Source organism: Rana temporaria, chromosome 4 (genome assembly GCF_905171775.1).
Source record: "Rana temporaria chromosome 4, aRanTem1.1, whole genome shotgun sequence".
NCBI lineage: Eukaryota > Metazoa > Chordata > Amphibia > Anura > Ranidae > Rana > Rana temporaria.
In genome coordinates this window covers 264,733,235-264,760,753 of record NC_053492.1, presented here as the reverse complement: position 1 = coordinate 264,760,753, position 27,519 = coordinate 264,733,235, and the positions used below count along the sequence as shown (strand labels likewise).

Genomic DNA, 27,519 nt, shown 5'->3' with positions numbered 1-27,519 from the left:
GATTTGGTTGCCGCAGCGCTAGTCTTCCCTTCCTCTTCCATCATGAGGAGGTTGACTGGGTCCTTGGCTTGCCGGTACCTGTTGTAGGGTTTATCCGCCGCCGACCCCACCGCTCCACGCTGCCCTCCACGCCGAATCGTCACTTCCGGGTTGCCGTGTAGGGAACGCCCACTCTCCGGTGACGCGCTTCCTGTACCTCAGAACGAGGCCTGGAGCGCAATGCTCCTTGCAAACCCCCCCAGGAAGGAGAGATCAGCAGCGTGGCGGATTTTTTTGCAGAGGGACGATGGCTTTTTCACCACAGCTCAGAGCGTCCATGCATGTCTTTGTGGCGACCTGTGAGCGACCGAAGCCAACAGGTTAGTTCAGCTCTCCCCGGCCTCCCTGAACCTGCCTCAACAGGGGTACCCTTCGACCTCACCGTCTCCAGGTAATATAAAACAACAAACGTGCCGCTGTGTTCGGGAGAAACACAATCAAAATACTGAGGAGCAAGGGGGTGGGTGGGAACTTATAGCAAACTTGTCAATTGATTGTGTTTCCTGTGGGAGGAGCCCTCATCTCTCTGGTGTGCCGTCCTGGAAGGCGTAGGAGAAAACTGGTAGACAAACTGGCATTCATGTTCCCCAAACTGCAGCGTATTGCCAAGTTTGTTCCAGTGGTAATGATGATGAAGAAGAAGATGATGATGAAGTCACTGATACGACTTGGGTGCCAGATAGAGCAGAGGAGGAAACTGAAAGTGAGGCGGCACAATCCCAAGGAGGTCGACATCAAGAAACAGTAGAGAGCAGCCACCCTATTCCATCACATTCTATAGCCGTCATCTCCCGGCCCCACAACTCAGCTGTCTGGGCTTTTTCAGCACATCTGCAGCAGATCGCACTGTTGCTATCTGCAAACTGTGTCACAGGCACATCACACGTGGCAAAAACACCCACCATTTGGGTACCACATGCCTAACAAATATTTAACGTCCAACCACTCTGCCCGTTTGCAAAACACCTAAAAGCCACACAAAAGGGCCACAAATCTGTCCCCCCTCCTTACCCACACCAGTCTATCCCTGCGATACCGAGTCATTACCTTTCAGCAGCCTCCCCTGAAAGGGATGATGGTATAGCACAGAGTGTCCAAGGTCCTAGAAGCTCATCTGCCAGCAGAACACCACCAGGTGTAGACTGTAGCCGGCAAAATGTCTCTGCCACATCTTCTGCAGCAGAACAAAAATACAGTCCCTGCCACCCACATACCCAGCGCCTGAATGCAATCTTGTCAAAGCTGTTGGCTCTCCAACTTGTGCCTTTCAGCCTGGTGGAATCTGCCCCTTCTGTGAATTTGCACAATGTGCTGTACCACAATGCCAGGTTTCCAGTCACTACTACTTTCCACGTAAGGCCGTTCCATCCCTCTACCATCACGTGGAAGGGAATGTTCTGTCATCATTGAGCAAGGCAGCCAGCCATAAAATCTACCTTACTGCTGACCGATGGTCCAGCAAGCATGGGCAGGGACTATATATTTTGTTCACAGCACACTGGGTAACGCTGCTTGCAACTCGAAAGGATGCAGGACAGGGCTCAGTGCTGCAGCTTGTTGTGCCCCCATGTCTCCATACAGCTGGTGGTGATGATGCCAGACCTGTGAGCTCTACCATTGCCTCCTCCACCACCTCCAATGCCCTTCTCTGCAGAATTGCCCTATGAACATCAGGTACCCCCCTTAAGTGTTCAAAGGGCTTTTCCCAGAGTCAGGCTAAAAGTTGCCATGCAGTGCTTCAGCTGGTGTGTTTGGGGGACAAAAACCACACCAGAGCAGAGATTCTTGCAGATCTGCAAGGACAGTCCCAGAGGTGGTTCACACCACGCCAGCTGGAGCCAGGAATGTTGGTGTCCGATAATGGCTCAAACCTCCTGTCCGCCCTTAGACAGGGAAAGTTGACACATGTGCCATGCCTGGCACATGTCCTCAATTTGGTGGTGCAGCGTTTCCCAAGTACGTACCCAGGGTTGCAAGATGTACTAAAGCAGGCCAGAAGAATCTGTAGCCATTTCAGGCAGTCATACACAGCCAGTGCTCGGTTGGCTGAAATTCAGTGGGAATTCCACCTGCCCGTAAACCGCCTGATTTGTGACATGCCCACCAGGTGGAACTCAACTTTAGGAATGCTGCAGCGGCTATACATGCAGCAGAGGGCATTCAATGAGTACTTGTGTCAGTACGGCACAACGACAGGCTCAGGCCGCCTCAGCTTTTTTTTCCCCACGCCAATGGCTGATCATTAAGGATTCATGCACTATATTGTCACCATTTGAGGAGGCCACAAGGATGGTGAGCAGTGACAGTGCATGCATCAGTGACACAATCCCTGTTGTGTTCCTGCAGGAGCAGACTCTGCATGGCATTATGAACGGGGCACTGGAGGCAGAGCAGCAGGAGGAAGAGGACTTCCTTTCCTCTCAAGGCCCACTTTATCCAGACACCATCATTCCTATGTCACTCAACACACAGGAGGAGAGAGGGGAGGAGGATTCTGGCACTTTCATAGGCTAAGAAGAGAAAGACATGCGTCAATCTGTAAGCAATGGCTTTCCAACCCCAGGACCCTTGGGGGCAGTACGTGGAAGGAGGAAGTTCCAGTTGCTGTCATCCTGAGTGACCTTGAGGAGTCTGCTTCTCAAGCCTCTGCAAATTTGAGGTGCATGGGCAACCTCATGCTTCAAAGCCTGCAAAAGAACCCAAGAATACAAGGCATAAAGGAGGAGGATGATTACTGGTTGGCAACCCTCCTTGACCACCGTTATAAGGGGAAGGTCTCTGAACGTATCCTGTCCCCGCAGAGAGCGCAGAGGATAAAATCTCTCGGACACATTAAAGAGGATTTTATTGAACGTTTTTTGTAATATGATTGTAATATTTGTTTTATTTTAGGTACATTGCCTTTCCTGCTTACAGTATCTCACAAAAGTGAGTGCACCCCTCCCATTTTTGAAAATATTTTATTATATCTTTTCATGTAACAACACTGAAGAAATTACACTTTGCTACTATGTAAAGAAGTCAGTGTACAGCTTGTATAACCGTGTAAATTTGCTGTCCTCTCAAAATAACTCAACACACAGCCAAATAAGTTTATCTTGGACTCATCAGACCACAGGACATGGTTCCAGTAATCCATGTCCTTAGTCTGCTTGTCTTCAGCAAACTGTTTGTGGACTTTCTTTTGCATTATCTTTATAAGAGGCTTCCTTCTAGGACAACAGCCATGTAGACCAGGGGTCTCCAAACTTTTCAAACAAAGGGCAAGTTTATTGTCCTTCAGACTTTAGGAGGGCCAGATTGTAGCCAGCGGGGGCAGTGAGAATAAATATGGCCTCAGGGTTGGTGGTCAGTAGGAGGAGGAGTAGGGCCCCTATCAGTAGGAGGAATAGTATCCGATCATTGATATCAGTAGAAGAAATAGTGCCCCCTTGTTGGTGTCAGTGGGAGGAATAGTGCCTCATATCAGTTGGAGGAATAGTGTCCCAAGGGCCGGAAAAAAGGCTAGCAAAGGGCCACATCTGGCCCTTGGGCCGCAGTTTGGGGACCCCTAATGTAGACCAATGTGATGCAGTGTGTGGCCTATTGTCTGAGCACTTACAGGCTGAACCTACACCCCTTCGACTTCTGCAGCAATGTTGGCAGCACTCATATGTCTATTTCCTAAAGACAACCTCTGGATATGAGGATGAGCACATGCACTCAACCTCTTTGGTCGACCATAGCTAAGCCTGTTTTGAGTGGAACCTGCCCTGTTAAACTGCTGTATGGTTTTGGCCACTGTGCTGTAGCTCAATTTCAGGGTCTGGGCAATCTTCTTATAGCCTATGCCATGTTTATGTAGAGCAACTTTTTTTCAGATCTTCAGAAAGTTCTTTGCCATGAGGTGCCATGTTGAACTTCCAATGACCAGTATGAGAGAGAGAGAGCGATAACACCAAATTTAACACACCTGCTCCCCATTCACACCTGAGAACTTGTAACACTATTTAGTGACATGACACCGGAGAGGGAAAAGTGGCTAATTGGGCCCAATTTGGACATTTTCACTTAGTGGTGTACTCACTTTTGTTGCCAGAGCTTTAGACATTAATGGCTGTGTGTTGAGTTATTTTGAGGGAAAGCAAATTTACACTGTTATACAAGCTGTACACTGACTACTGTACATTGTAGCAAAGTGTCATTTCTTCAGTGTTGCCACATAAAAAAAATATAATAAAATATTTACAAAAATGTGAGGGGTGTACTCACTTTTGTGAGATACTGTATATTTGTTTGGATTTTGATTTTGACAGTGCTATTTTTCTATTGATCTGATTATTTTACTTTTTGCCTGCTTGGTTGGATGACACCAAAGATATGCTTACCGTATTTATCGGCGTATAACACGCACCCTAACTTTAAAAGGGAAGTTTCAGTAAAACAACTTTTCACAGCCCCCTGCATATAACACGCAGGCACAGTTTACCCTCTATTTTCAGGGTAAAAAAGTGAGAGTTATACGCCAATAAATACAGTAATTGTTTAGTTTGATATGCTGTGAAATCAGAAGGGTGAGGCAGATATTTCTAGTAGTACTTTACAAGACATTTCTATAAATAATCTAACAGGTTTATTCGATAAAACACAAAGAGCAGGGATGATGTAAAAATAGCCAATACCGAAACCAACCAAGGTGTTAAATTTGCTGCAGTCAGATCAGTAAATATGAACTTGTATTCGTGGTTGTGGGCAGTGCTGATCCTGACCTCCCTGGGGCCCTAAGCAGCAAAATGACATGTCACATTAAAGTTGGGGGGGCTGGCGACAGTGACGCGTCACATTAAAGGTTAAAGTTCAGAAGCGGGGGAGAGGGGGTGTTCTGCTGTCGGAAATTACATCTTACATTAAAGTGAGAAGCGGGGGGTGCTAACTTCTTACCTCTTCTCCCATGCAGCCAGCGAGTTGAGAAGCGGGGTGAGGGGCCGAAAATGACTTCTCACCAGGCAGGGCCTCTAGTAATTTGGGGGGGCCTCCGCAGCTTTACGGGGCCCTAAGCGGCTTGCATAATGAGCCTATAGAGCGGATCGGCCCTGGTTGTGGGTCACTTAGTTGCTGCATTATCGAAAAAAAAATGTACAGGTTTCCAGAAATTGTTTGGACACTTCAGAGTTAAAATATATTTAAAATAATAAATATATGAAATATACAATAAATAGTATTAAAGCATTTGGTAAGCATCATACTAGGCATCAAATTGTTATGCTGCAAGTGGGAATCAAGTCAATACCTCAGAGGGTGGTGGGTCAATTCTTCTGTAAATGCTGATAAAATCACAGCTTTTATTAATCATTATTCCTGCAAGTAATAAATGATTAAAATCACAATAACTGAGGGAGTTAGGATTCTGAAATGATAGTGGAGTCATAATGAAAACAGCAGAGGCATTCCCAGTTCTCATGCTGACCTAAAAAGCTTACTGGCAAAGGTACAGTATAAGGATCGTGACTCTCATGATTTGGCATAACTCCCTCACTGAAGGTATTTCCCTTAGTATTAACCACTTGCAGTAAATTAACTGTGAACAAGTGGCATATAAAAACGTACCCGTATATCATGATGTACTTCCTGGTCTAGCAGCATGCATGCACGCGTCCCCTGCTGGTTGGACAAAACACAAGTTTGTCAGCAGGTTACAGCCAATGACTATGGCTGTACACCTGCTTATTGGCTGTGGTCAATCACAGCACAGAGTTTTGCTTTCACAAACATACAGAACTCTGTACACAGACAGCAATCTGGCTGTTTCTTCTCCCTGAAATCAATCCCGAGAAAAAAGAAGAACGATCTGTGAGTAAAAGCAGTACACATTACACTTGTTAGGCACACAGTTAACCCCTTGATTGCTTCTTGATGTTAACTCCTTCCCAGCCAGTGTACAAAGTTTTTACTGATCACTATACTAGTGTCACTAGCGACATCAGTATCAGTTTGTGATCCTCCCAGCCAGTGTCCGTTAGCACCAGATTGGCTGCCACACTCACAGTCACACTATAAGTCGCTGATTATCGTCATTGCTAGTACAGCATCTATAGCTGCATAAATGCCATTATGTATTTTGTAGACACCATAACTTTCTGAATCAATCATTCTGAATTTTATTGAGTTTTTACCCGTGTCCAGATATACATACATTTATGTTATAATCGTATCGACAAAACTTACAGAAACATAGTATATACTAACTTAACTGAGGCTTTCAACACGTATACCTACAATAGAAGGAAAAAAAAAAGGAGGGAAAGGAGAAAAAAAATAAAAAAAAAAAAAAGGAAAAAGAAAGAGGGGAAAAAAAATAAAAAAAAGGGGGGGTGGGAAAAAGAAATTAAGTGAATAAATAAAAAATAAGAACCATAACTTTCACACAAACCAATATACACATTAGGATTTTTTTTTTTTTTACCAAAGGCATGTAGCAGAATACATTTTTGCCAATTTTTTTGGAAGAAATTTCATTTTATTGAATGTTTTAAAACAAAGTAGAAAATATTTTTCTTTCAAAATTTTCAGTATTTTTTTATTTATATAATAAAAAATAAAAAGCAAGTGGTTATCAAATACCACCCAAAGAAAGCTCTATTTGTGTGAAAAAAATTATATAAATGTAATTTGCATGCAGTGTTGCATGACGAGCAATTGCCAGTTAAAGTAGCACAGTGTTGAATAGCAAAAATTGCCTTGGTCATGAAGGGGGTAAAACCTTCCAGAGGTCAAGTGGTTAAAGTGTAAATCTGTTTTGATAATATGTAGTGGTATTTGTGTGTTAAATGGAGTGATGAAGTCATTATAATTTCCCTAGACTACAAAACATAATTCAATACATCTAGTTTTGATGGCATTGACCCATATTAGCCAACTCAACGTGGGATTTTCTTGAACCCAACCATAACTTCTAAAATAACTAAAATATTTCATTTGGCTATGCATGCTAGTTCCCATTGGTGTGTCTGTGCATATCTCATATCGGTATAAACATTTCCATTAAATTACCATATTTATCGGGGTATTGCGCGCTCCCCCTAATGTAGACCCGAAATTCCTGTAAAAAAACATTTTATTACTTACAGTTTTGGTGTCTTGCCCGGCACCCATCGGCGGCCTTGTCCAGTCCGGCGTCCGTCTGCGGCCTCAGTGGTGTCCTCCCGGCTTCTTCCGCGCTGTCTCAGAGTTGAATCCCCGCTTCCCGCGCTCAGTTTGAACGCCTCCGTCGACATATACCAAGCGCAGTACACTCGGGCGCGCTCGGCTTCTCGCGCATTAACGTCACAGAGCGTGACCACGAGCGAAGCCGAGCCTGGCCGAATGTACCCGAGTGCACTGCGCTTGGTATATGTCGGCGGAGGCGTTCAAACTGAGCGCGGGAAGCGGGTATCGGCGTATATCGCGCACCCATGATTTTCCCCTTATTTTAAGGGGAAAAAAAGTGCGCGGTATACGCCGATAAATACGGTACATATTATGCAAAATATCAACTGCATATTTTCAAGGTTAGGATTAACGCCTTATTTTATATTTCACGCTCTCCCATAACTTGCACCTTTCATGCCCTCTTAAACGCGACAGAATATAAAAATGCTCAAATAATTTCCTAGAGTTAAATCTACCTTTACAAGCCCAAACCATGGTAGTTTGATGGTCATTTTTGTCCTGTTGAGACATTATTCATAGAAATCAGACAAGATTCCAGCTATACATTCGCTAAATAGGTTTAGAAAATAAAAGCAAGAATGTTAATGGTTGCTGTACAACTCTTTTTTATTTCTATCATTAGTGAGTACCATCGATCAGAAACCACTGGGAATGTATTGAATTCAATATGTCTAGGAAACTTCTTCATAGGGTGTTCACTATCAAATATGTCTTTTTGACTTTAGCTTACTGTATATAGAAACACGTTGGTACAAATAACATTGGGGGTTATTTACGAAAGGCAAATACACTTTGCACTTCAAATTGCACTTGGAAGTCGCTGTAAATCTGAGGGGTAGAACTGAAATGAGGGGGAAGCTCTGTTGATTGCATCATCCAATCATGTGCATGCTAAAATACAATTTTTTATTTTCCTTGCATGTCACCCTTGTAGCTACAGCGACTGAACTTCCAAGTGCACTTTCAGTGCAATTTCAAATGCACTTTACACTTGTAGTGCAACGTAAATTTGCCTTTCGTAAATAACCCCCATTGTCTCCTATAACAATTTGTTTGTGGAGGTCCCTTATAATACTTTGGGAGCACAATTGGCACACAATAGTTAATGACTCATATTAGAGAATTACAAGCAGTTGGTGATCGTTAGCCTACCTGTGAAGTTGTTAATATTGGGTGTTAAGCAAATCACAGATTTTGTGTGGCAGATGTGATGATTATTTCATAATCCAAGGCAGATGTAACAACCCACGTACTAAATACTTCCTGTGCAATCATGTAAATACCCAGTGGAATATAAACAAGACACGTTTCTTTAAACTATATATGAAATGTATTGGATTTCCTTTGTCTTTAGTACTCTAAACACCTTCTGTCAAAACAGTTGTGTGCAAATGCAAAGTATACCCAGTAGAAATTGTTGCCTTTTTACAACATAATGAGTAGATAAACAATAGATCTTCATTCAAAGAGTGTCTACCGATAGAGGATATACTTGAACAAATGATACATAAAATTGACCAGGTGCATTCATTCTCCAAATCCAAATGAACGAAGGTAAATTTGTGATCTGGAAAAAAGTACACCGTTACATTTACCTTCCCAGCAATTCCATAACTTTAGATTTAGGTGTTCCAGATGTGCCAATATTAAGAACCTCCTTCAGGGGAATATGCACGTGGAACTTGTCTCATTTAAATAATAAATTAGGCCAGAGATGGAATTTTAAATGTACCAGAAAACAAAATTATTTTTTATATAAAATACCATTTTTTTATTAACACAATTTCTTTAAAATCTCAATAAGCATTTAGACAAAGCATATAACTTAAAGATAATGTGAAACCACTTCATACTCTACATCGGGGATATGCAATTAGCGGACCTCCAGCTGTTGCAGAACTACAAATCCCATGAGGCATAGCAAGGCTCTGACAGCCACGAGCATGACACCCAGAGGCAGAGGCAGAGGCATGATGGGATTTGTAGTTTTGCAACATCTGGAGGTCCGCTAATTGCATATCCCTGCTCTACATGTTTCGATCAGAGAGCTTCTTCAGGAGTTTAAAAAAAAAAAAGTGTTGCATGTATTTTTTTAAGGTGCAAATTGCTTTGATTCACCATAGATATATTCTTTGTTCCTAGATATGGATCAGGGTTAATGTGGAGAGACATGCGCAACCATAGAGCAAGATTAAATTCTTCAATATGGTTGGTAATTTTAAACCAATAACACCTTCTCATCCCCAATTGAGGGGGAAAGAATGCGTGTTGATGTGAAGCCTTACAGGAAATATATATAACAGGGAACTATTTTCAGAGACGAGTGTGTGACTCTTCTCAGACTCCCTTGCTTGCCTAGCAAGTTGATTTGGAATCTCGTGTATGATTTTTTTTTTGCTGGCAGTGTGTCCCAACAAAAGTGGGCCCAGTGGCAAGACGGCTACAGGGCTATTCTGTTGCCCCCACAGGGTGCAGTGAATATTTCCTTACTGTATTCCCTGTAAGGCATCACATCAACACATTTTCTTTCCGCCTCAATTGGGGATGAGAAGACGTTATTGGTTCAAAATGATCAACCAGATTGAAGAATTGAATCTTGCTCTATGGTTGCGCATGTCTCTCCACATTGACCCAGATCCATATCTAGGAACAAAGAATATATCTATGGTGAAACAAAGCATTTGCACCTTAACCACTTGCCTACTGTGCACATACACCCCCTTCCTGCCCAAACAAAATTTTAGCTTCCGGCACTGTGTCGCTTTAACTGACAATTGCGTGGTCGTGCGACGTGGCTCCCAAACAAAATTGACGTCCTTTTTTTTCCACAACTAGCTTTCTTTTGGTGGTATTTGGTCGCCTGTGAGGTTATTTTTTGGGCTATAAACAAAAAAAAAAGCGTAAATTTTGAAAAAAAACACAATATTTTTTACTTTTTGCTATAATAAATATCCCATTTTTTTTTTTTTACAACTTTTTTTTATCTTAGTTTAGGCCGATATGTATTCTTCTACATATTTTTGGTAAAAAAAATAAATAAAATCGCAATAACCGTATAGTGACTGGTTTGCGCAAAAGTTATATTGCCTATAAAATATGGGACATAATTATGATTTTTTTTTTTTTTTTTTTTTTACTAGGAATGGCGGTGATCTGCGATTTTTTTTCGGGACTGCGACATTATAGCGGACACATCGGACACTTTTGCCCAATTTTTGGTACCATTCACATTTATACAGTGAACAGTGCTATAAATATGCATTGATTACTGTATGTTACTGTCAGGAAAGGGGTTAACCACTAGGGGGCAGGGAAGGGGTTAAATGTGTAGCCTAGTGAGTGTTCTAACTGTAGGGGGAGGGGGGTGACTGATCTGTGTCCCTATGTACAAGGGACACAGCATCGGTCTCCTCTCCCTCACAGGATGTGGATCTCTGTGTTTACACACAGAGCTCCAGGTCCCTGCTCAGTTACTGGGCAATCGCGGGTGCCCGGCGGCCATTGCGGTCGCCGGGCACGCACATTGTGTTCCCAGTAACACAACAGGTGTGTGCGTCGCCGGCGGCGCGCGCCCCCTAGCGGCTTTAAATGACAGGACGTCATATGACGTCCTGTCAGAACAATAGGGTATTCCGACTGCCGTCATTTGACGGCGGGCGGTTGTAAAGCAGTTAAAAAAACTTCACGCAACATTTTTTTGAAAACTCCTGAAGAAGCTCTATGTGCGAAACATGTAGAGTATGAAGTGGTTTCACATGATCTTTAAGTGATGCGATTTGTCTAAATGCTTATAGATTTTTAAAGAAATTGTGTGCGTTAATAAAAATGTTTTATTTTTTAGAAAAATCATTTAGTATATGTTTTCTGGTACCTTTAAAGTCCCATTTCTCGCCTAATTGATTCTACTCTTACTGGAATGTGGTACCTACTAGTGACCTTTCATTGCCCAACCCTATAAATTATTTGTCTTATTTAAACTTTAGATATCTAGGGTGAAGTACTTTCTTTGTTATTGATGTGTGTAGTGTCATAATACCAAATACACAATGGAACTCCAGTTCTAAATTGGCCTAATGGAGTCACATGTTGATAAGCTTATCTGTTTTAACTCTGAAAGCTCGTCCCACATACTATTGAGCATTTGGCGGAATATAATAAAAAGGAATCGGCCAAGAAGCACAGCATATTGACAAACACACAACATAAGAAATATGTACTGTATATAGTAAATACATACTGTTCTCCTTGATGCCTTGTTCCCCTTGTTATTCAAGTGATTCATGTTGTACTATGAAACATAATCACTTGTTCCAGATTAAAGTCTAATTGTGCAACAGCTGTTCATGTTCCACTCCACATCACGATGAAGTGTACAGCATGGCAGCCCACTGGAACAAGCAGGTCATACAGCAGGCATTTGTTGATTTGTTTCTAGTTAGAATTTATTAGCCGTTTTGACAACTTTTTGCTTTTAACAATTAAAATCTTTACTGCATTAAATATATGTTCCTGAATACAAAACTATGCAAATCATTTCCTGAAGTCGCAAAATAATAAAGTACTACTCTAAGCGAAACATAAGGCTAAAGTAGCCCAGGTGAATTAAAAAGGAACTTGCAACCCATACTGGTTACTTCTTATAGGGTATGTCCACCTAAAAATTATTTGGAGCATAATTACTTGCCAACATAATTTTCTCCAGTGATCCTGGAGTTTACCTTAAACTGTGGTTGTAAGGCCCCTTTCACATTGGGTGGTGGAGCCGCGGTGACGGTATAGCCGCGCTATTTGTAGCGGCGCTATACCGTCGTATTTACTGCGATATTCGGGCGCCATCGGTGTGGTTTTAACCCCCGCTAGCGGCCGAAAAAGGGTTAATAGGAGCGGTAAACACACCGCTCCTATACCGCTCCAAAGATGCGGCTAGCAGGACTTTTGGAGCGTTCCTGCTACTGCACCGCTTCAGTGTGAAAGCCTTCGGGCTTTCACATTGAAGCCTGCAGGGCATGATTTTTTCATGCGGTATAGCAGCGCTATTTTTAGCGATGTACCGCATGAAAAACGCCTCAATGTGAAAGGGGCCTAAGGGCTAGTTTACACTTGCTTCAAAACAAGGCTTTGGACATCCTTTATTAAAGCTCTCTGAATGCCAGTTAAAGCACCTGTCATTAAATAAAATGAATGAATGAATGAATGAAAAATTTATAGAGCGCAACACATGCGAACTGAATCGCTTCTGGGCGCTAGTTGTTTGTGACTCATGACCTCAAAAGAGCAGAGTTTTGATCCGTCTTCTGAAAATCAGGTGGTTTTCCTCCAACCGAATGCTGGTTGGTAAAGCGTTCCATAGTCTAGGACCCTGGAAAGCAAACCTTCTTTCTCCTTTGGATTTGTATTTAGTTTTTGGTACCCTGACCAGATTTTGGTCGGTGGATCGCAGAACGCGATTCGAATTGTGAGGTTCTATCTTGTCGCAAAGATATTGCGGAGCCTTCCCATGGATGCACTTATGTGTCAGGCAGAGTGCTTTAAATGCAATTCTGTCTTTTACTGGCAGCCAGTGAAGGGTTCTCAGCGAAGGTGAGATTGATTCCCATTTTTTTTTCCCAGTCACCAGTCTGGCGGCCGTATTCTGTACGACTTGCAGGCGGGAGATTTGGTACTTTGGGAGTCCGAGGTACAGTGCGTTGGCATAGTCCAGTCTGGAGTTTATGATTGTTCCCACCACGACTGCTACGTCTTCTTTAGGGATAAATGGAATAAGTCTGCGTAGTAGGCGCAACAGATAGTGCGCTCCGCTGACTACTGACCCTATTTGTGCGTCCATTGTCATGAAGGTGTCAAAGATGACCCCGAGACTTTTGACTTTGGAGCTAGGGTTGATGATTTGCCCCAGAATGGGCGGTGGAGTCCAAGTTGTTACCACTTGACTCTTTCGGCTGGCCTGAAACACAAGGAGTTCTGTTTTAGAACTGTTGAGTTTAAGATGGCTGTTGGTCATCCAGTTGTCAATCAAAGCAAGACATTTCTCTAAACTTGGATGATGATTCTTTTTGTTGCCGATGCGCAAGTACAGTTGCGTATCGTCTGCATAAGAGTGATAGAGTAGTTCTTGGCTACTGATAATATCAAAGAGAGGGCGAAGATAGATGTTGAAAAGCACCGGTGACAGGGGGGATCCTTGGGGGACTCCACATGACACCGTGCGCCTCTCAGACGTGAAAGAACCCAATTTAACTGTTTGTGAACGGTTTTCAAGAAAGGAAGAAAACCATGGTAAATCACCTTCTGCGACTCCTGCTACCGAAGCTAGTCGCATCAGTAACAGTTTGTGGTCTACCGTGTCAAAGGCTGCGCTTAGGTCCAGCAGAATTAGGAGACAAGATTCTCCTTCGTCTGCGGCCTCGAGGGCGTCGTCCCATATTTTAAGTAAGGCCGTTTCTGTCCCGTGTCCAGGACGGAAGCCTGATTGTAATGGATCCAGTAGGTTATGGGTATCTAGATGCTGTTGCAGCTGTTGTACCACTATTTTCTCCATTATCTTAGAGAGAACGTTTAGGCCTGTTATGGGGCGGCGGTGAATTGGGTCCTTGGGATCCAGATTCGGTTTTTTCAGGATGGGCTGGATTATGCCCTCTTTCAGCATGGATGGCACTATGCCTTCCTTAAAAGATTGATTTATAAGCTGTGTGATGGGTGGTGCCAGAATGTCGGCACAATCCTTCAACAGCTTAGTAGGGATGATATCATTGGGCGATGTGCTGTTCCGCAAGGCACCGATGATATTTTTTGTGGTATCGCTGGAAATAGGCTCCAGAGTGAATTTTGTAGAGTGCAGAAAATTTCTGCGGGAATTTTGTGGCTGATTGACAGCCGGATTGAGGTGGGTATTGTTTTGCAGAATACTTTCCCGGATTCTTTCAATTTTGTTGATGAAGAAATCCGATAGTTCATTACAGAACTCTTGGGTGTCTGAGTTGGGGACTTCAAGACATCCCGGATTCATGGTCTGGGTGACCATTTTGAATAGTTCGCTGGGGCGATTTAGGGAACTGTTAATCGCCATAGAAAAATGATGTTTCTTGGCTTTGAAAATTTCTTTGTGATATCGTGTTGTTATTGCTCTGTAGAAGATAAGATTATCCTCTGCAGGGTTTCTTTTCCAGGCGGCTTCCGCCCTCCTGCGCTCTTGCTTCAGAAGCGATAGCTGGTTGTTAAACCAGCCAGACTTTTTCCTGCGGCTGCCGAATTTGCGTTTCGGTGCTACTAAGTCGGCTGAGTGTAGCAAGGCTGCGTTTATGGCGTCCAGTGTATCAGCGGCTGTTTGCTGAGACTGGATTGTTTTGATTTTGTTTCTCAAGGTAGATTTGAAGAGTTCCGAGCGGAGCTTCTTCTGAGACCTAGCCCAGTGTATTGTCACCGGTTTGGGTGCTTTTGACACTGGGGGGATTTTGGAGATTGTGAACTTGATTGCATGGTGGTCTGTCCATGGCAATGGTTCATTTTCTAAAATGCTTATTTCCAGATTTTGTCTGAAAATTAGGTCAAGTGTGTGACCTGAAGCATGAGTGGGCCCGCATATAAGTTGCTGTAGTCCTAATCTATCTAGGTGATCAATGCAGGCGTCCGCAATGGGATCCTGTGTGGAGTTAGCCCACAGGTTGAAATCCCCGAGTAGCAAAAGATGTTTGCTGTTGAGGGTATAAGTGGATATAAACTCCGTTAATGATGGCAAAAACTGCGATTTAGGCCCAGGTGGCCTATAGCAGAGGAGAATGTGAACAGTCTCCTGGGGGGAAGTTTGGAGCTGAAGAGTAAGGGTTTCCATGAATGGAAGAGGATTTTGCAGGGCTGGTTTAGTGATTGCGATGTGATTCTTATGGATCACCGCAAGGCCTCCTCCTCTTTGCCCTATTCTGTTTTCTGTTATTAGGTGATAGTTTTCTGGCACCAGTTCATCGAGAATGGTGTTGCAGTCGTCTGAGAGCCAGCTTTCTGTAATAAAGAGGCAGTCTAGATCGTTTTGTAGTAAGAAATCGTGGATTTCTGATCGGTGTTTTACTGCCGATCTTGTATTAATCAAAACACATGATATGTGTTTTAGCTGTGTCAAGTGGTTAAAATTTTTGATGATCGATCGTCGATCGACTCTCCAGAGTTGGTCTATTTTTAAGGCCTTTTTGGTGACGGCTGGCAATGTAGTTGCGAATTGTCTCAGATTCCAAATGGAGTCCGCAGAGTAGCGCAGATTACCCATTATTGCCTGTCACTGTGGGGGGGGGTTGATGATTTAATTTATAATTGGAGGGAGGATTCACAGAGTCCTTCCTCTTGATCTTGGTCCAGAGGAAGGCGAAAAAAACCCTGGCAGAGCTGAGCCAATATGCTGTCACGGGGAAAAATTCCTTCCTGATCCCTGAGGGGCGATCGGCTGCAAAGCCCTGGACCAAGTATCGTAGGGTAGAGGGAGGAGAGGAGGGGGACAGGTGTCGCTGTTCTGAGGGGGTACCAAGGCTCAAGCCTCAGATTTGTCTAGGTAGTGTTAGCTTTTTCTTTTATTAAAAAGTAAAAAAAACACTGCTGATTGCTAATCCCGGGAGGACGGGGTCCTCCAGGGATATGGGGGGGGAGTTTCTTTCCTAGGACTAGCGCAATTCCGGCTGGATTTGTTCCTGGCTGCGGCGCGCCGCTAGGCCGCGGCTGAAGCCGCGGTGTTTCCTAATTTCGGCGGCCGCGAAAGAGTCAGGCCTGGCGCGGATGCGGAGAAAAACGGCCGCCCGCGCAGTGCAAGAGACGTGCGAGATGCGGGGCGATCGTGGGTGGTTGTATGGGGACCGATGTGGGTTGCAGTAAGCAGTGTCCACAGTTGGATCGCTGGGGTGGCTGTCCTTACAAGGACGGTTCACAGCGATTCCGGGGGGATAGACCTGAGAAGCAGGGATAGAGTCTTACCAGTAAGAGAGCTGGTCAGTCCAAAAGCTGCAGGTGGGAAAAAACGGCAGCAACGTGCTGGAAGCGAGCGGAGGCGACGGAGAGGAACCCCTGCCTGTCTGGGACCAGGAGCCACACGTCCTACTACTAGGGCCGTGCGCCGATTACTGCTGGCCCAGTTCTAGCCCTGGGTTAGCTTACAGTCCTGTTTACACCTTGCTTTTACGTAATTTAAAAAATGATACCCCATGTCGCTTTAAAACATCTAGAAAGCCTTCATACAAGTCTATGACAAAGCTTGCTTGAAGCATCATTAAGCACCACCGCAGCATCACCAAAGCACAGTCAAAGCATCAAAAACACATAAAAAAAAAGCGGTAGGCGCTTTAATGTGTGTTGAAGTCGAAGCAAGTGTAAATGAGCCCTTAGGGCTAGTTTGCACTTGCTTCAAAACATGGCTTCAGACAGGCTTTGTTCAAAGCTCTCTGAATGCTAGTGTCACGTACCTGATGGGAGACGAGGTCGGCCTCTTGTATCTCCCGCCCTGGCACCGCTGGAGATGAAACAGAGGACACCGAGGGACAGGAGGAACACGAGTGCCTGCAGATGAAGACTCCAGCAGCAGGAGCGGGAGGTTCGAGCCGGGATGGGTAGGCACTTCGCTGAAGTAGTGACACTGGACATCAGATGAGGTGTAGGGAGACTTGCAGCAGGAAGTCGCAGAAGCAAGTCGCAGACACACGGGGTTGCCAGGGCGCAACACAGGAAGCAGATGCGGGTCACACAGATAGCCGGGTCAAGAGGTAGGCGGGCAGCGAGGTACCAAGCAGCAGGCGGAAGGAGCATCAGGTGGGTAGCCAGGATCAGAAACCGGTAGTCAGAGTATAACAGATTCCAGGAACAGGGTCAGGGCAAGCTGGGTTCAGCAACAGGAGATCAGCAAGACAACAGCAGGGTTCAGAGTAACAGGGTACACGCTGAAGACCAGTCAGCACTGCCTGATGGTCAGAGCTCTCTTTAAATGGGCATCAGGAAGGATCTTCCTGTCACATGATGAGCCTATGGCTCCCATTTCTTCTACTGGCAAGATTGCCAGTACTTCTTCTATGGCCATTTCTTCTACTGGCAAGATTGCCAGTACTTCTTCTATGGCCATTTCCCTGACACTCCGTCCTTTCCTTACAGCTAGTCAAAGCCCCCATCACTAAATACAATCATTGGCCTCCATTCCTGTTCACACCTTGAGTTTACTTTGTTTCAAAAATTATACCCCATGTTGCTTTAGTGTCATTTCAAAGCGTCTTCAAAGCCTCCATAAAACTCTAACAAAGCTCGCTTGTAGCTTTTGAGAGGCTTTAATTCAGCTTTAGCTTTGGAGAAATTGCAGGTATGAGATTTTCACACACACACGCACGGCATCTGTCAAGCTTTAAAAGAGCATCACGGAAGCATCACAAACAATCCACCACAGCATTACCGAAGTTTCATCGAAGCACCACCGAAGCATCAAAAACGCATCATAAAATGATGTTGAAGTGGTAGGCGCTTTAACATGTGTTGAAGCCAAAGCAAGTGTAAGGGCTAGTTTACACTTGCTTCAAAACAAGGCTTCGGACACGCTTTGTTAAAGCTCTATCAATGTCAATCAAAGCTCCTGCCACTAAATAAAATGGTTATCCTACAGTTATACCCGAAGTCACTTTAGTAATGCTTTAAGGCAGCCCTCAAAAGTGGATTTAAGCTGGGGGCGAGTGATGACAGGGCTGCATGACCAATCTCCCTCCAATCTGTGCCTACACTTAGAGTCCCGATGAGATTGGCGGCCGAAGAGGAAAGGTGCATGCTTGGGAAAAGTAGTCTGGTGAGCCGCGCACAGGCAGAGCAGTACACAGGTGCTCTACTTACAATTCTCATTAAGCCATGGGACCCAACAGTATGACCTCTCTGAGCCTGCCCCCCCTCCCCCGGGCCCCGACCAATGTAGCTGGAGAGCAGAAAGTAATGAGTGAGGTGGAGGATTGCAAAAATTACCACTCCGGTGCAGCGCTCACTGAAAGTTGCCCTGACATGAGAGCGGCAGCCTTCTAGTTTGTGCAGTTTTCTTCTCCTTGTGCTCTATGTAAGTTCAGCCTGAGCACTGTGAACAGACTGGTCTCAATGTGTGCTGTGCGCTGTCAGTGTGCGCTGTGCTATGGTGTCAACGGCTGTGCAGTTGTGTGGATCTCAGCGCTGGATTGTGCTCCCTCCCGCTGTGCTGCAGCTCCTCTCCTCCCTGCCAGCCTGAATAAAAGGGGGAAGTGGGGACATGCAAGTGTGGAGCTGCACACACAGGCTCCTGATGATGAGATGAATGGGAGAGAGAGAGAGGATGGATGGGAGTTGCAGAGGAGACAGCAAGAGAATGGGGAAGAGACCCAGTTCTAGTGCCCTGTCCCTCTGGTCTGCCCCCAGTGCCCTGTCCCTCTGGTCTGCCCTCAGTGCCCTGTCCCTCTGGTCTGCCCTCAATGCCCTGTCCCTCTGGTCTGCCCCCAGTGTCCTGTCTCTCTGGTCTGCCCCCAGTGCCCTGTCCCATTTTGTTAAAGTTGTTGTTGGTAATATTTAATTTTGTAACTTGATTCTGCATAAAACAGTGTCATTCCATGAGATAATCTACGAGGGCGTGTTTACGGGTGCAATTAGGCGCAAGGCAGTGTATGATATAGGTGGGGCAACTGGTGGCGAGTAACTCTTGAGGCCTGGCTAGTAGCTCAGGACTTTAAATTTTGAGCCCTGCTTTAAGGCATTAAGGCTCGTTCGAAGCACCTGTGGCTTTTGAAAGACTTTTATTCAGCTTTAGCCTCGCTGTGTTTTTGAGAAATTGCAGGTAGTAGATATCCCCACACACACACACACACACAGAGCATCTGTCAAGCTTCAACAAAGTTTCAACAGAGCATCACAGAAGCATCACCGATGCTTCATCGAAGCACCACTAAAGCATCAAAAACACATCATAAAAGCATGTTGAAGCGGTAGGCGCTGTAAATGAGCCCTAAGATGTACAACTAAACTATATAATGGGTAAAATAAGTATTGAACACATCACTATTTTTCTAGGTAAATATATTTCCAAAGGTGCTACCGACATGACATTTTCACATATCAGCAACAACCCATGCAATCTATACATACAAAGAAACCAAAACAAAAGTTCAAAAATGAAGTTGTGTAATAAAATGGAATGACACAGGGAAAAAGTATTGAAAACGCTAACTGAAATTAATACAGTGGAACCTCGGATTGCAAAAAATGCTGTTAACAAGCGTTTCGCAATCTGAATTTCCTAAAATCCTAACACAGTTTGCGAGTGTTGTCTCGCAAAACGAGCAGGATTCAGGCCAAAGCGGTGTGCAGTACCGCGTTTGGCCTGAGGTGGGGGGCGCCGGAGACGAATTGTGCTGTTCGGAAACGGACAAAAAGGCCTGAGGACAGTTTGGCTGACCTCGGCAAACCTTGGAAAAGCTCATAAACTGAGTCTTTCCGAGGTTTGCCAAGGTCAGCTGAACTCTCTTCGGGCCTTTCCGGACGTTTCCGAGGCTCTCTAGCGCCCCCGCCTCTGGCCGCATGCGGTATTGCATGCCATTGAAGTCAATGCAGAACAAATTATTTTAGTTTCCATTGACTTTAATGGGGAAACTTGCTTTGATATGTGAGTACTTTGGATTATGTGCATTCTCCTGGAACGAATTATGCTCGTAATCAAAGGCTTCACTGTACTTCATACAAAATTATTTGTTGGTAATAACAGCTTCAAGATGCTTCCTGTATGGAGAAACTAGCCACATGCATTGCTAAGGCGTGATTTGGCCCATTCTTCAACACAGATTTAAAATCCTGAAGGTTCCATATGCCTCTATGAACTCTGATCTTTAGTTCTTTACAGAGATTTTCTCTTGGATTCAAGTCAGGTGATTGGCTGGGCCATTCTAGCAGCTTGATTTTTGTTTCTTAAAACCAATTGAGATTTTTCTTGGCTTTGTGTTTGGGATCATTGTCTTGCAGAAATGTCCACCCTTGTTTCATCTTCATCATCCTGGTAGATGGCAGCAGATTGTCAAGGTACATTTTTCCATTCATTCTTCCTTCAATGACATGAAGTTTGCCAGCACTATGCCCCACACCATGATGTTCCCAAATCCAAACGTCACTGTTGGTATGGGGGTGTTTTTGTTGTTACGTGCAGTGCCATTTGACCTCCAAACATGATGTGTATTAAGGCAGTGGTCATCAACCCAGTCTTTAGAGCCCACTAAAAGGCCAGGTTTGCAAGATAACTGAAATACACCACAGGTGATATCATTTGCTGCTCGGTGATTGCAGTATTCTAGTCTGCATCTCCCCAAGCTAATACATAAAATCTGGCCTGTTAGTGGGCCCTGAGAACAGGGTTGATGACCACTGTATTAAGGCATCCAAAGAGTTAAATTTTGGCCTCATCTGACCAGACTATTTTTCCCAGAATTTCACAGGCTTGTCTAAATGTTGTGTAGCAAACTTTAAACAAGCTTCAACATGCTTTTACTTCAGCAATGGAGTCTTGTGTGGTGAGCGTGCACATAGGCCATGGCGGCTGAGGGCATTACTTATGGTTTTCTTTGAAACAATTTTTCTGAAGCTCTCCACAAGTGATCATTGGCTCTTGGCCCACTCTTCTGATAATTATTTTCATTCCTGTCAGAAATCTTGCAAGAAGCACCTGCCCGTGGCCAGGTAATGCTAAAATGTTGTTCTTTACACTTCTGGAATATGGCCCCAACAGTGCTCATTGGAACATTCATAAGTTAAGAAACTTCACAATTTCTGAACTTATTTGCTTTGGTTTCATTGTATGTATAGGTTGCATGGGTTGTTACCGACATGTGGTGAAAATTTCATTTCAATAGCATCTTTAGAAATAGATTTACCTAGAAAAATGGTGACATGCTTGCTCAGTACTTATTTTACCCGCTGTATGCCCATTGGCAGCTTGATCAGTGCTGTAACTCTTATGCAGTGTACATTAGGGAGTGCTTAATACAGTGCTCAAGATAAACTTTTTTTTTTTAATCCAAAATAAAGGTTTATTGAAGCACCAAAGGAAATTTAGATACATCGAGAATACTTCCAGTCATAGATCATTGAACAGCAATCCATTACACATTTCAGCTTTGGTAAACCCTAGCCTTACATCATCAACCGATATCACAAAATCCAGTCCCGTCCAGTCCCGGCCCCCCCGGCCACCCCCTCCCCACATAAATGCTTCTCCAGTCCCTTAGCCCGATCACATTGACAGTATGGAAATCAAGTTGGAGTGCTCAAACCGAGTAACCTACCCGTGACCAGGTCCACCGGTGCCAAGCCCGGTACATCTAGCCACCTTCCCCACAGCTTCTCGAACTTCTGGGAGCAACCTCTATGTTGGTATATCACACTCAAGATAAACTTTAATAAGCAGTGTGAGGAATGTAATGGCAGAGCCAAGATTTCCTGGGGGATCCTCTACATTGCATTCTCAAGAGATCTGCTTAGTTTGATCACCCTCTAGTATAAACCCAAATATGACTTTGGCTTTTTTTTTAAACACTTTTTCTGAGTTCCTCTGAATTTATATATGCAGATGTCCTGCAGTATAAGATATTAGACCCCTCATTAGCTTGAAAGTGGAGACAGAAAATAAAAAATCACAGATTCAACTTCAACGTAACAGTGCTTTATTAAGCTGGAAAAAAAAACATGAAATATAGCATTAATTATTTAATCAGCTAAGTATTTGGGCAATGCACAAAATTCACAATAACATACATTTGCAAATGATTAGAAATGTATTTTCCTGTCATCGCTAATAAGTTACAAGCGTAGGGCCTTCACATGAAACGGTTTCGTATGTATTCCCGGTACATGAGCATGTCCTCTTTCCCCAGTGGCTGCATGATACCTCTGCCTGCTTGGACGTGAGCATGAAAAATATCCATTGACTTTCGGTCAACCTTAGGGGGTGTTACTTCATATATGTTGTCCTGGGAAAAGGATGAAATGCAGTTCCTGTAGAAAATAAAAAAATAATTAAAATGTATAAAAAAAAAAAAAAGGTACATTTACAGTGAATGTAAAATCATAGAGACAGTAAAAAGCCCATTATTTGAATATGTAGAGATAATAACCGAAAATATAAATGTAAATTAATCAGCAGTAAAGTGACTGAGCTCACCCTGCACCACTTTAAAAGCAACTGCCTTGTGTTTACATTAAGGCCCGTACACACAATAGAGAAATTGGACGGGAAATTTTCTGAACATTAGTATGGTGCTTTAGACCAGTGTTTTTCAACTCCAGTCCTCAAGGCACACCAACAGGTCATGTTTTCATGCTTTCCATTATTTTGCACAGGGAATTTAATCAGTTTCACTGCCTTAGTAATTAGCACAGCCATTTCATCAGAGGGAAATCCTGAAAACATGACCTGTTGGTGTGCCTTGAGGACTGGAGTTGAAAAACACTGCTTTAGACAGCCAATTCTGCTTTTTCGGTAGACAAAAGCTGGATGTGCAGACTATACAATTTTTGTCGCTGTGAACTCAACGTCCGATTTTTGTTTCACTAGTCCAAAAAAAAAAAAAAACGTAAGAGCAAGACTATATGCTCAGAAACAAAAGCATACATACAAAAATATTCAACACATGACGTCACTTCCGACGTATTCTGAAATAAGAAATTTTTGCATTGAGAGTAACCTCTTTAATTTAGACATGAGACTAGAATGCCACAAAATGACATTCGTTTGCCTTAATATCTAAGCGTGTACAATGTTTTAGAGCATAGAGGCCTGAAAAGAGCAGCAGTGGGCTGAAGAGGTTATTTCCCTGCTCCTGGTCAGCACGTTCCTAGTCGGCACATACAGTATGAATGAAAAATACAGATTGGCTGCATGCACTGCCCCTCCTTTCCAGCCTGATCACTGCTGTACAGGAAATAAACAAGGCCGAGATCAAGTCAAATGCCGGTGATTATATATACTAGCTGAATTTAAAATACATTTGTTTTTGTTTGTTTAAGCATATAACTGCCCTCAGTGTATGGTTTAATCTCTGTCGAGTTCAACAACCAATTATAAATCATTTTACTGAAATCAAATGAGCACAGGATGAATTCTGAATGGGTGCTATAGGTTGCAGCACCTAAAAACAAAGAGCTTTTTTGACTAAGGTCAATATTCTTCTAAACCTGTAGGTGTGAACAACCCCTGTGATCATTCTGTATTATAGTGCATGTTTGCAATAGAAAATCCAGTTATAATGTGGTCCTCTGTCTGTTTTTTTAGCTGCGTTACGAACCGTAAGTGATAGACCCAGTTGTGGACCCTGAACCCTCTTTGTAACAGTGAGCAAGTTAAGGTTGCATAACAATAATGTATGTAGTAATCTTCCAGAAAAATATTCGGAATATAGGAAACTAGAATAAGTAATGTTGATATAATTCCTACATTTTCTAAAGCAGACAAAAGAGAATTCATACCACTAGCAATAAGTAACTGAATTTAAAAATACACATAAATCAGCCATCGGCAGTACATAACCACATTAACTCAAACTACAACAAGCCTGAAAATCACACAGAGGTGTGCATTTTTTTAAATTCACTTTACTTAGCGGCCTACTTGCATTTCCGTACATTTGGTCTTATTAAAAATATTATAACAGGACAGTGCTGGGTATTGTTAAAGAGCTGTGTTTTTCTTAGTGTCATATGAATAACCAGCACATAAATCTAATCAACACCCTTCTTTCATTCATAACAACTTTGACATCCCAGTCCAAGCCCATTTGGCTCAGGATAATGAAACAATCTTTATGCTCTTTCCAAAATGTAATTTCTGTTGTAATAGCAGGAAGCTTGCCTATTACTTTTATATCAGCTAGCATAATAACACTAGCTAAGTGACTAAAAGTATAATTTCATACAGAAGTGAGCAGGAATTATGTAATCCTGCTCAAACTTTGCTTGCTGTAAAGCAAAACAGATTTTATTTGTCCTGACTAGCAGACATGGTGGACCAGACTCTCAAATATAACAAGTTTATGCTGGAACCACTACACTATGAACAAAAAGTAATGAATGAAAGTTTGTGAAGCCTTCAATTAAAACTCCAGGTCCTTAGCAAGAATACTAAACTGTAAACTTTTTCTGGGTCAGGGTTGCTCTCAATTAGTAATGATCCACTTTCAAGACTTTCAAAAGCATGGTTAGCTGAGCCCCGCCATGTAGAACATTCAACAAAGTAAAAATGAAATGCTTAGGAGATGCCTTTGAACTGTATCTGGGATTAAGGAACAGTATGACTTGCATGGACAGCATTAGTGACACTGTATTCTGGCCTCACGTGTTTATGTAAGTAAATAGTTAATTTTTAAATTTAGTCTGGCTCAAATACACCAGCACATCAATCTGACTCATTACAAGTTGAAAAAAAAAAAAAGATTTTTAGGTAGTTTTGGTTGCAATTTTTTATCCAGCAATAATAGGTGAGAATTGAATGATGCAAGAAGCAACCTCAACAGATCCAAAAGCTATAGGAAAGTGTATTCATAAAAAAATACGCTAAAGCCTTTTGCTTTGTACAAACTGGCTAATGACAGAACTGTTTAACAGTATAGTTTGTGAGCTTCTTTCTCACTGCATTGTCTAAAGGGCTTAAAAAAAACTACACATTTACTTAACCCCCTCCTATCTTCAATTACTCCTAAATTATTAAAACTATAAACTTCAGGTATGTGTTTGGTAGAAAAAGGTGTTAGGACCATATGCAATCACTGGAAAAGGCATAAAATAGGAAGAGATGAAGGGTGTTTTATGTTGCAAAAAAAAGATGAATTGTAACAATAGCCACAAATAGTGCACAGTGAATGGACAGTACGTAAGCAGCCTAGTTAGGCTGCAAAACATGAGGAAGGGACAAGACAGGTTTTACCCTGAAATAAATACTGGAATTCATAATTTGAGGGACAATAGCAACACATTTTGTACAGTCGCTGTACAGTGGACAACAACTGCCATATGGAATTGCAGAAAAACAGTCACAAAGGGTACAACCACCTTGTGCATTATCCACTTGCCCTCTTCATGATCAGGCCATTTTTTGCAATACGGCACTGCGTTATTTTAACTGACAATTTACTTTGTAATGCACATAGGGACTTTATGCACCTGTTAGCAGACCGTTCCCCTGATTGCACGGGTCAAGGCAAGGCATTTCCACTACACACAAGCTAATAAGTGCGGCACGCACTTAGCACGAGTCATACACCCGAGACAGCGCACTAAAGCTATCTTCTCACCTCCTCTAACAACAAAATATACAAGAATTCAGAAAAAGTTTCTGAATTCTGCCAATTTTATTCCTTCCTTTAAAATTCCTCGCCTCCATCAGACCTTGATTATGGCGCAGGCATTTGAGGCATCGGATATGATACCCACCACTACCCCCCCCCCCCCCCCCCCCACCAGCTACTCCAGGCTCAGATTGCAGCCATACCTAAACCAGGGAAAGACCATTCGAGCTGTGAAAATTATAGACCCATTTCGCTCCTAAATGCCAAAATTAAATTGCTCTTAAAAGTCATCGGGAATCGTGTTGCCCCTCTGCTCCCAAGTCTAATCCATAGTGATCAGGTTGGTTTTATTCCAGGTCGCAAAACCAGGGATAACACAAAATGCTTCATCTAATCTTCTATACTCACAAAAACATATCCCTACCCGTTTACTAGCCTGATATGCTGAAAAAGCATTCGAACCGGTCAATTGGTCCTTCCTCCGGTTATCCCTACAACAGGTTGGTCCATTAGGAAAAACGACTCCATCCACAGTATCCTCACCTACACAGCTCACTGCAAGGTATCGCTCTATATATGGATGACCTGTTATACATTACACAACCACATTTTAGTATTCCCTCCTTCCTACACAAGCTCAAGAGATTTGGTTCCTTTAGTGACTTTATATTGAACATTACTAAAACTGGAGGCATTGAACAGCTCTCTACCCGCTCAAGTATTATCCACAGTCCACAGTTATCCCTTCATTGGCAGGCCAAATCAATTAAATATCTAGGGACGGAGATACCACGTGACATGCATGACCTTTACTCCTTGAACTTCAGTCCCTTACTGACGAAAATACGACGATCGTTAGAAGCCTGGCACCACCTTAAAATACCATGGTTTGGACGCGTTGATATCCTTAACATGGACGTTCTTCCTAAGGTACTGTCCTTATTCTAGGCATTTCCTATATCCCTCCAAACAACTTCCTGCTGCACCCTAGGCTCCATAGCAATTACGTTTTTGTGGCAGCACCAGTCACCCAGATTAAAATATAAAATATTATGCTCTCACAATCTTGATGAATGTATTGGTTTACCAGATTTAGAAGTTTATCATGCTACGGCCATGTTCTCTAGATTTCTGGAATGGTTCCAACTGTCCTTTAACTAAACCCTCCACAATGGTGAAGCAGGATATGGCACCAGTTGACCTTCGTGCCTTGTGAGAATACGGCTCCTTTTTTTAAAATCCCTGATAGCACTGGAATCACGGCGTATGGTACCTATGATAGGGACTCATTACCCACAGCTCGAACATTTGTGCATTCTGCACCAGGCTCCTTTAGACCATGTATGGGGGGTCCCTCCATCCTACTGACTGCAAAGCCTAGGTTTGTCAGCCAAAGTATTATAAATCCCTATATCTGTCTAGACAGATTCAAAGATCACTTGCAGCTTTTGAGGGATTGTGTAGTCTCTCTCAGATTCCTCTAGTCACACCTTATCTTTGATTTATAGAGCGATCCTTTCTCCATAGCGTATTGCCCACCTATACAAGGCTTTGGTCCAGGGATCTGGGGACAGAGAGTCCATTAGGTGACTGGCACACCTATTTTACATTTACACTCAAATCTTCGATCTCCATCTACACGCAGGATATTAATAAATTACTCTCTAGGTGGAATAGGGACCCAGTCGCTAACAGAATTTTTCAGAGCACCCCTAAAACCTGCTGGTGCTGAGAATGACATGATATGGTTCAGGAAGTGAAAAAAGTGAAAAATTCTTCATCAGTTTAGGCCGATATATATTCTTCTACATATTTTTGGTAAATAAAAAAATAAATAAAAAATAAATCACAATAAGCGTATATTACATAGTTAGTCAGGCTGAAAAAAGACACAAGTCCATCCAGTTCAACCACAAAAAATAAAAAAACAAAATAAAAAACACAGTAAAATCCTATACACCCAACTCCATACCCACAGTTGATCCAGAGGAAGGCAAAAAACCCCAGCAGAGCA

At 43.1% G+C, this 27,519-nt stretch overlaps 1 protein-coding gene across 4 annotated transcripts in view; it reads right to left on the bottom strand.

The window, feature by feature from the left end:
* Nucleotides 1–21,876: 21,876 nt before the first annotated feature.
* Nucleotides 21,877–27,519, bottom strand: part of FIG4 (FIG4 phosphoinositide 5-phosphatase) — a 432,686-nt gene continuing 427,043 nt past the window's right edge. For all 4 annotated transcript variants that reach the window (XM_040350224.1, XM_040350227.1, XM_040350225.1 and 1 more), the window contains one exon: nt 21,877–22,221. In XM_040350224.1, coding sequence (XP_040206158.1) covers nt 22,044–22,221 — 178 coding nt within the window. In that variant the 3' untranslated portion in view covers nt 21,877–22,043. The remainder of the gene's footprint in view (nt 22,222–27,519) is intronic.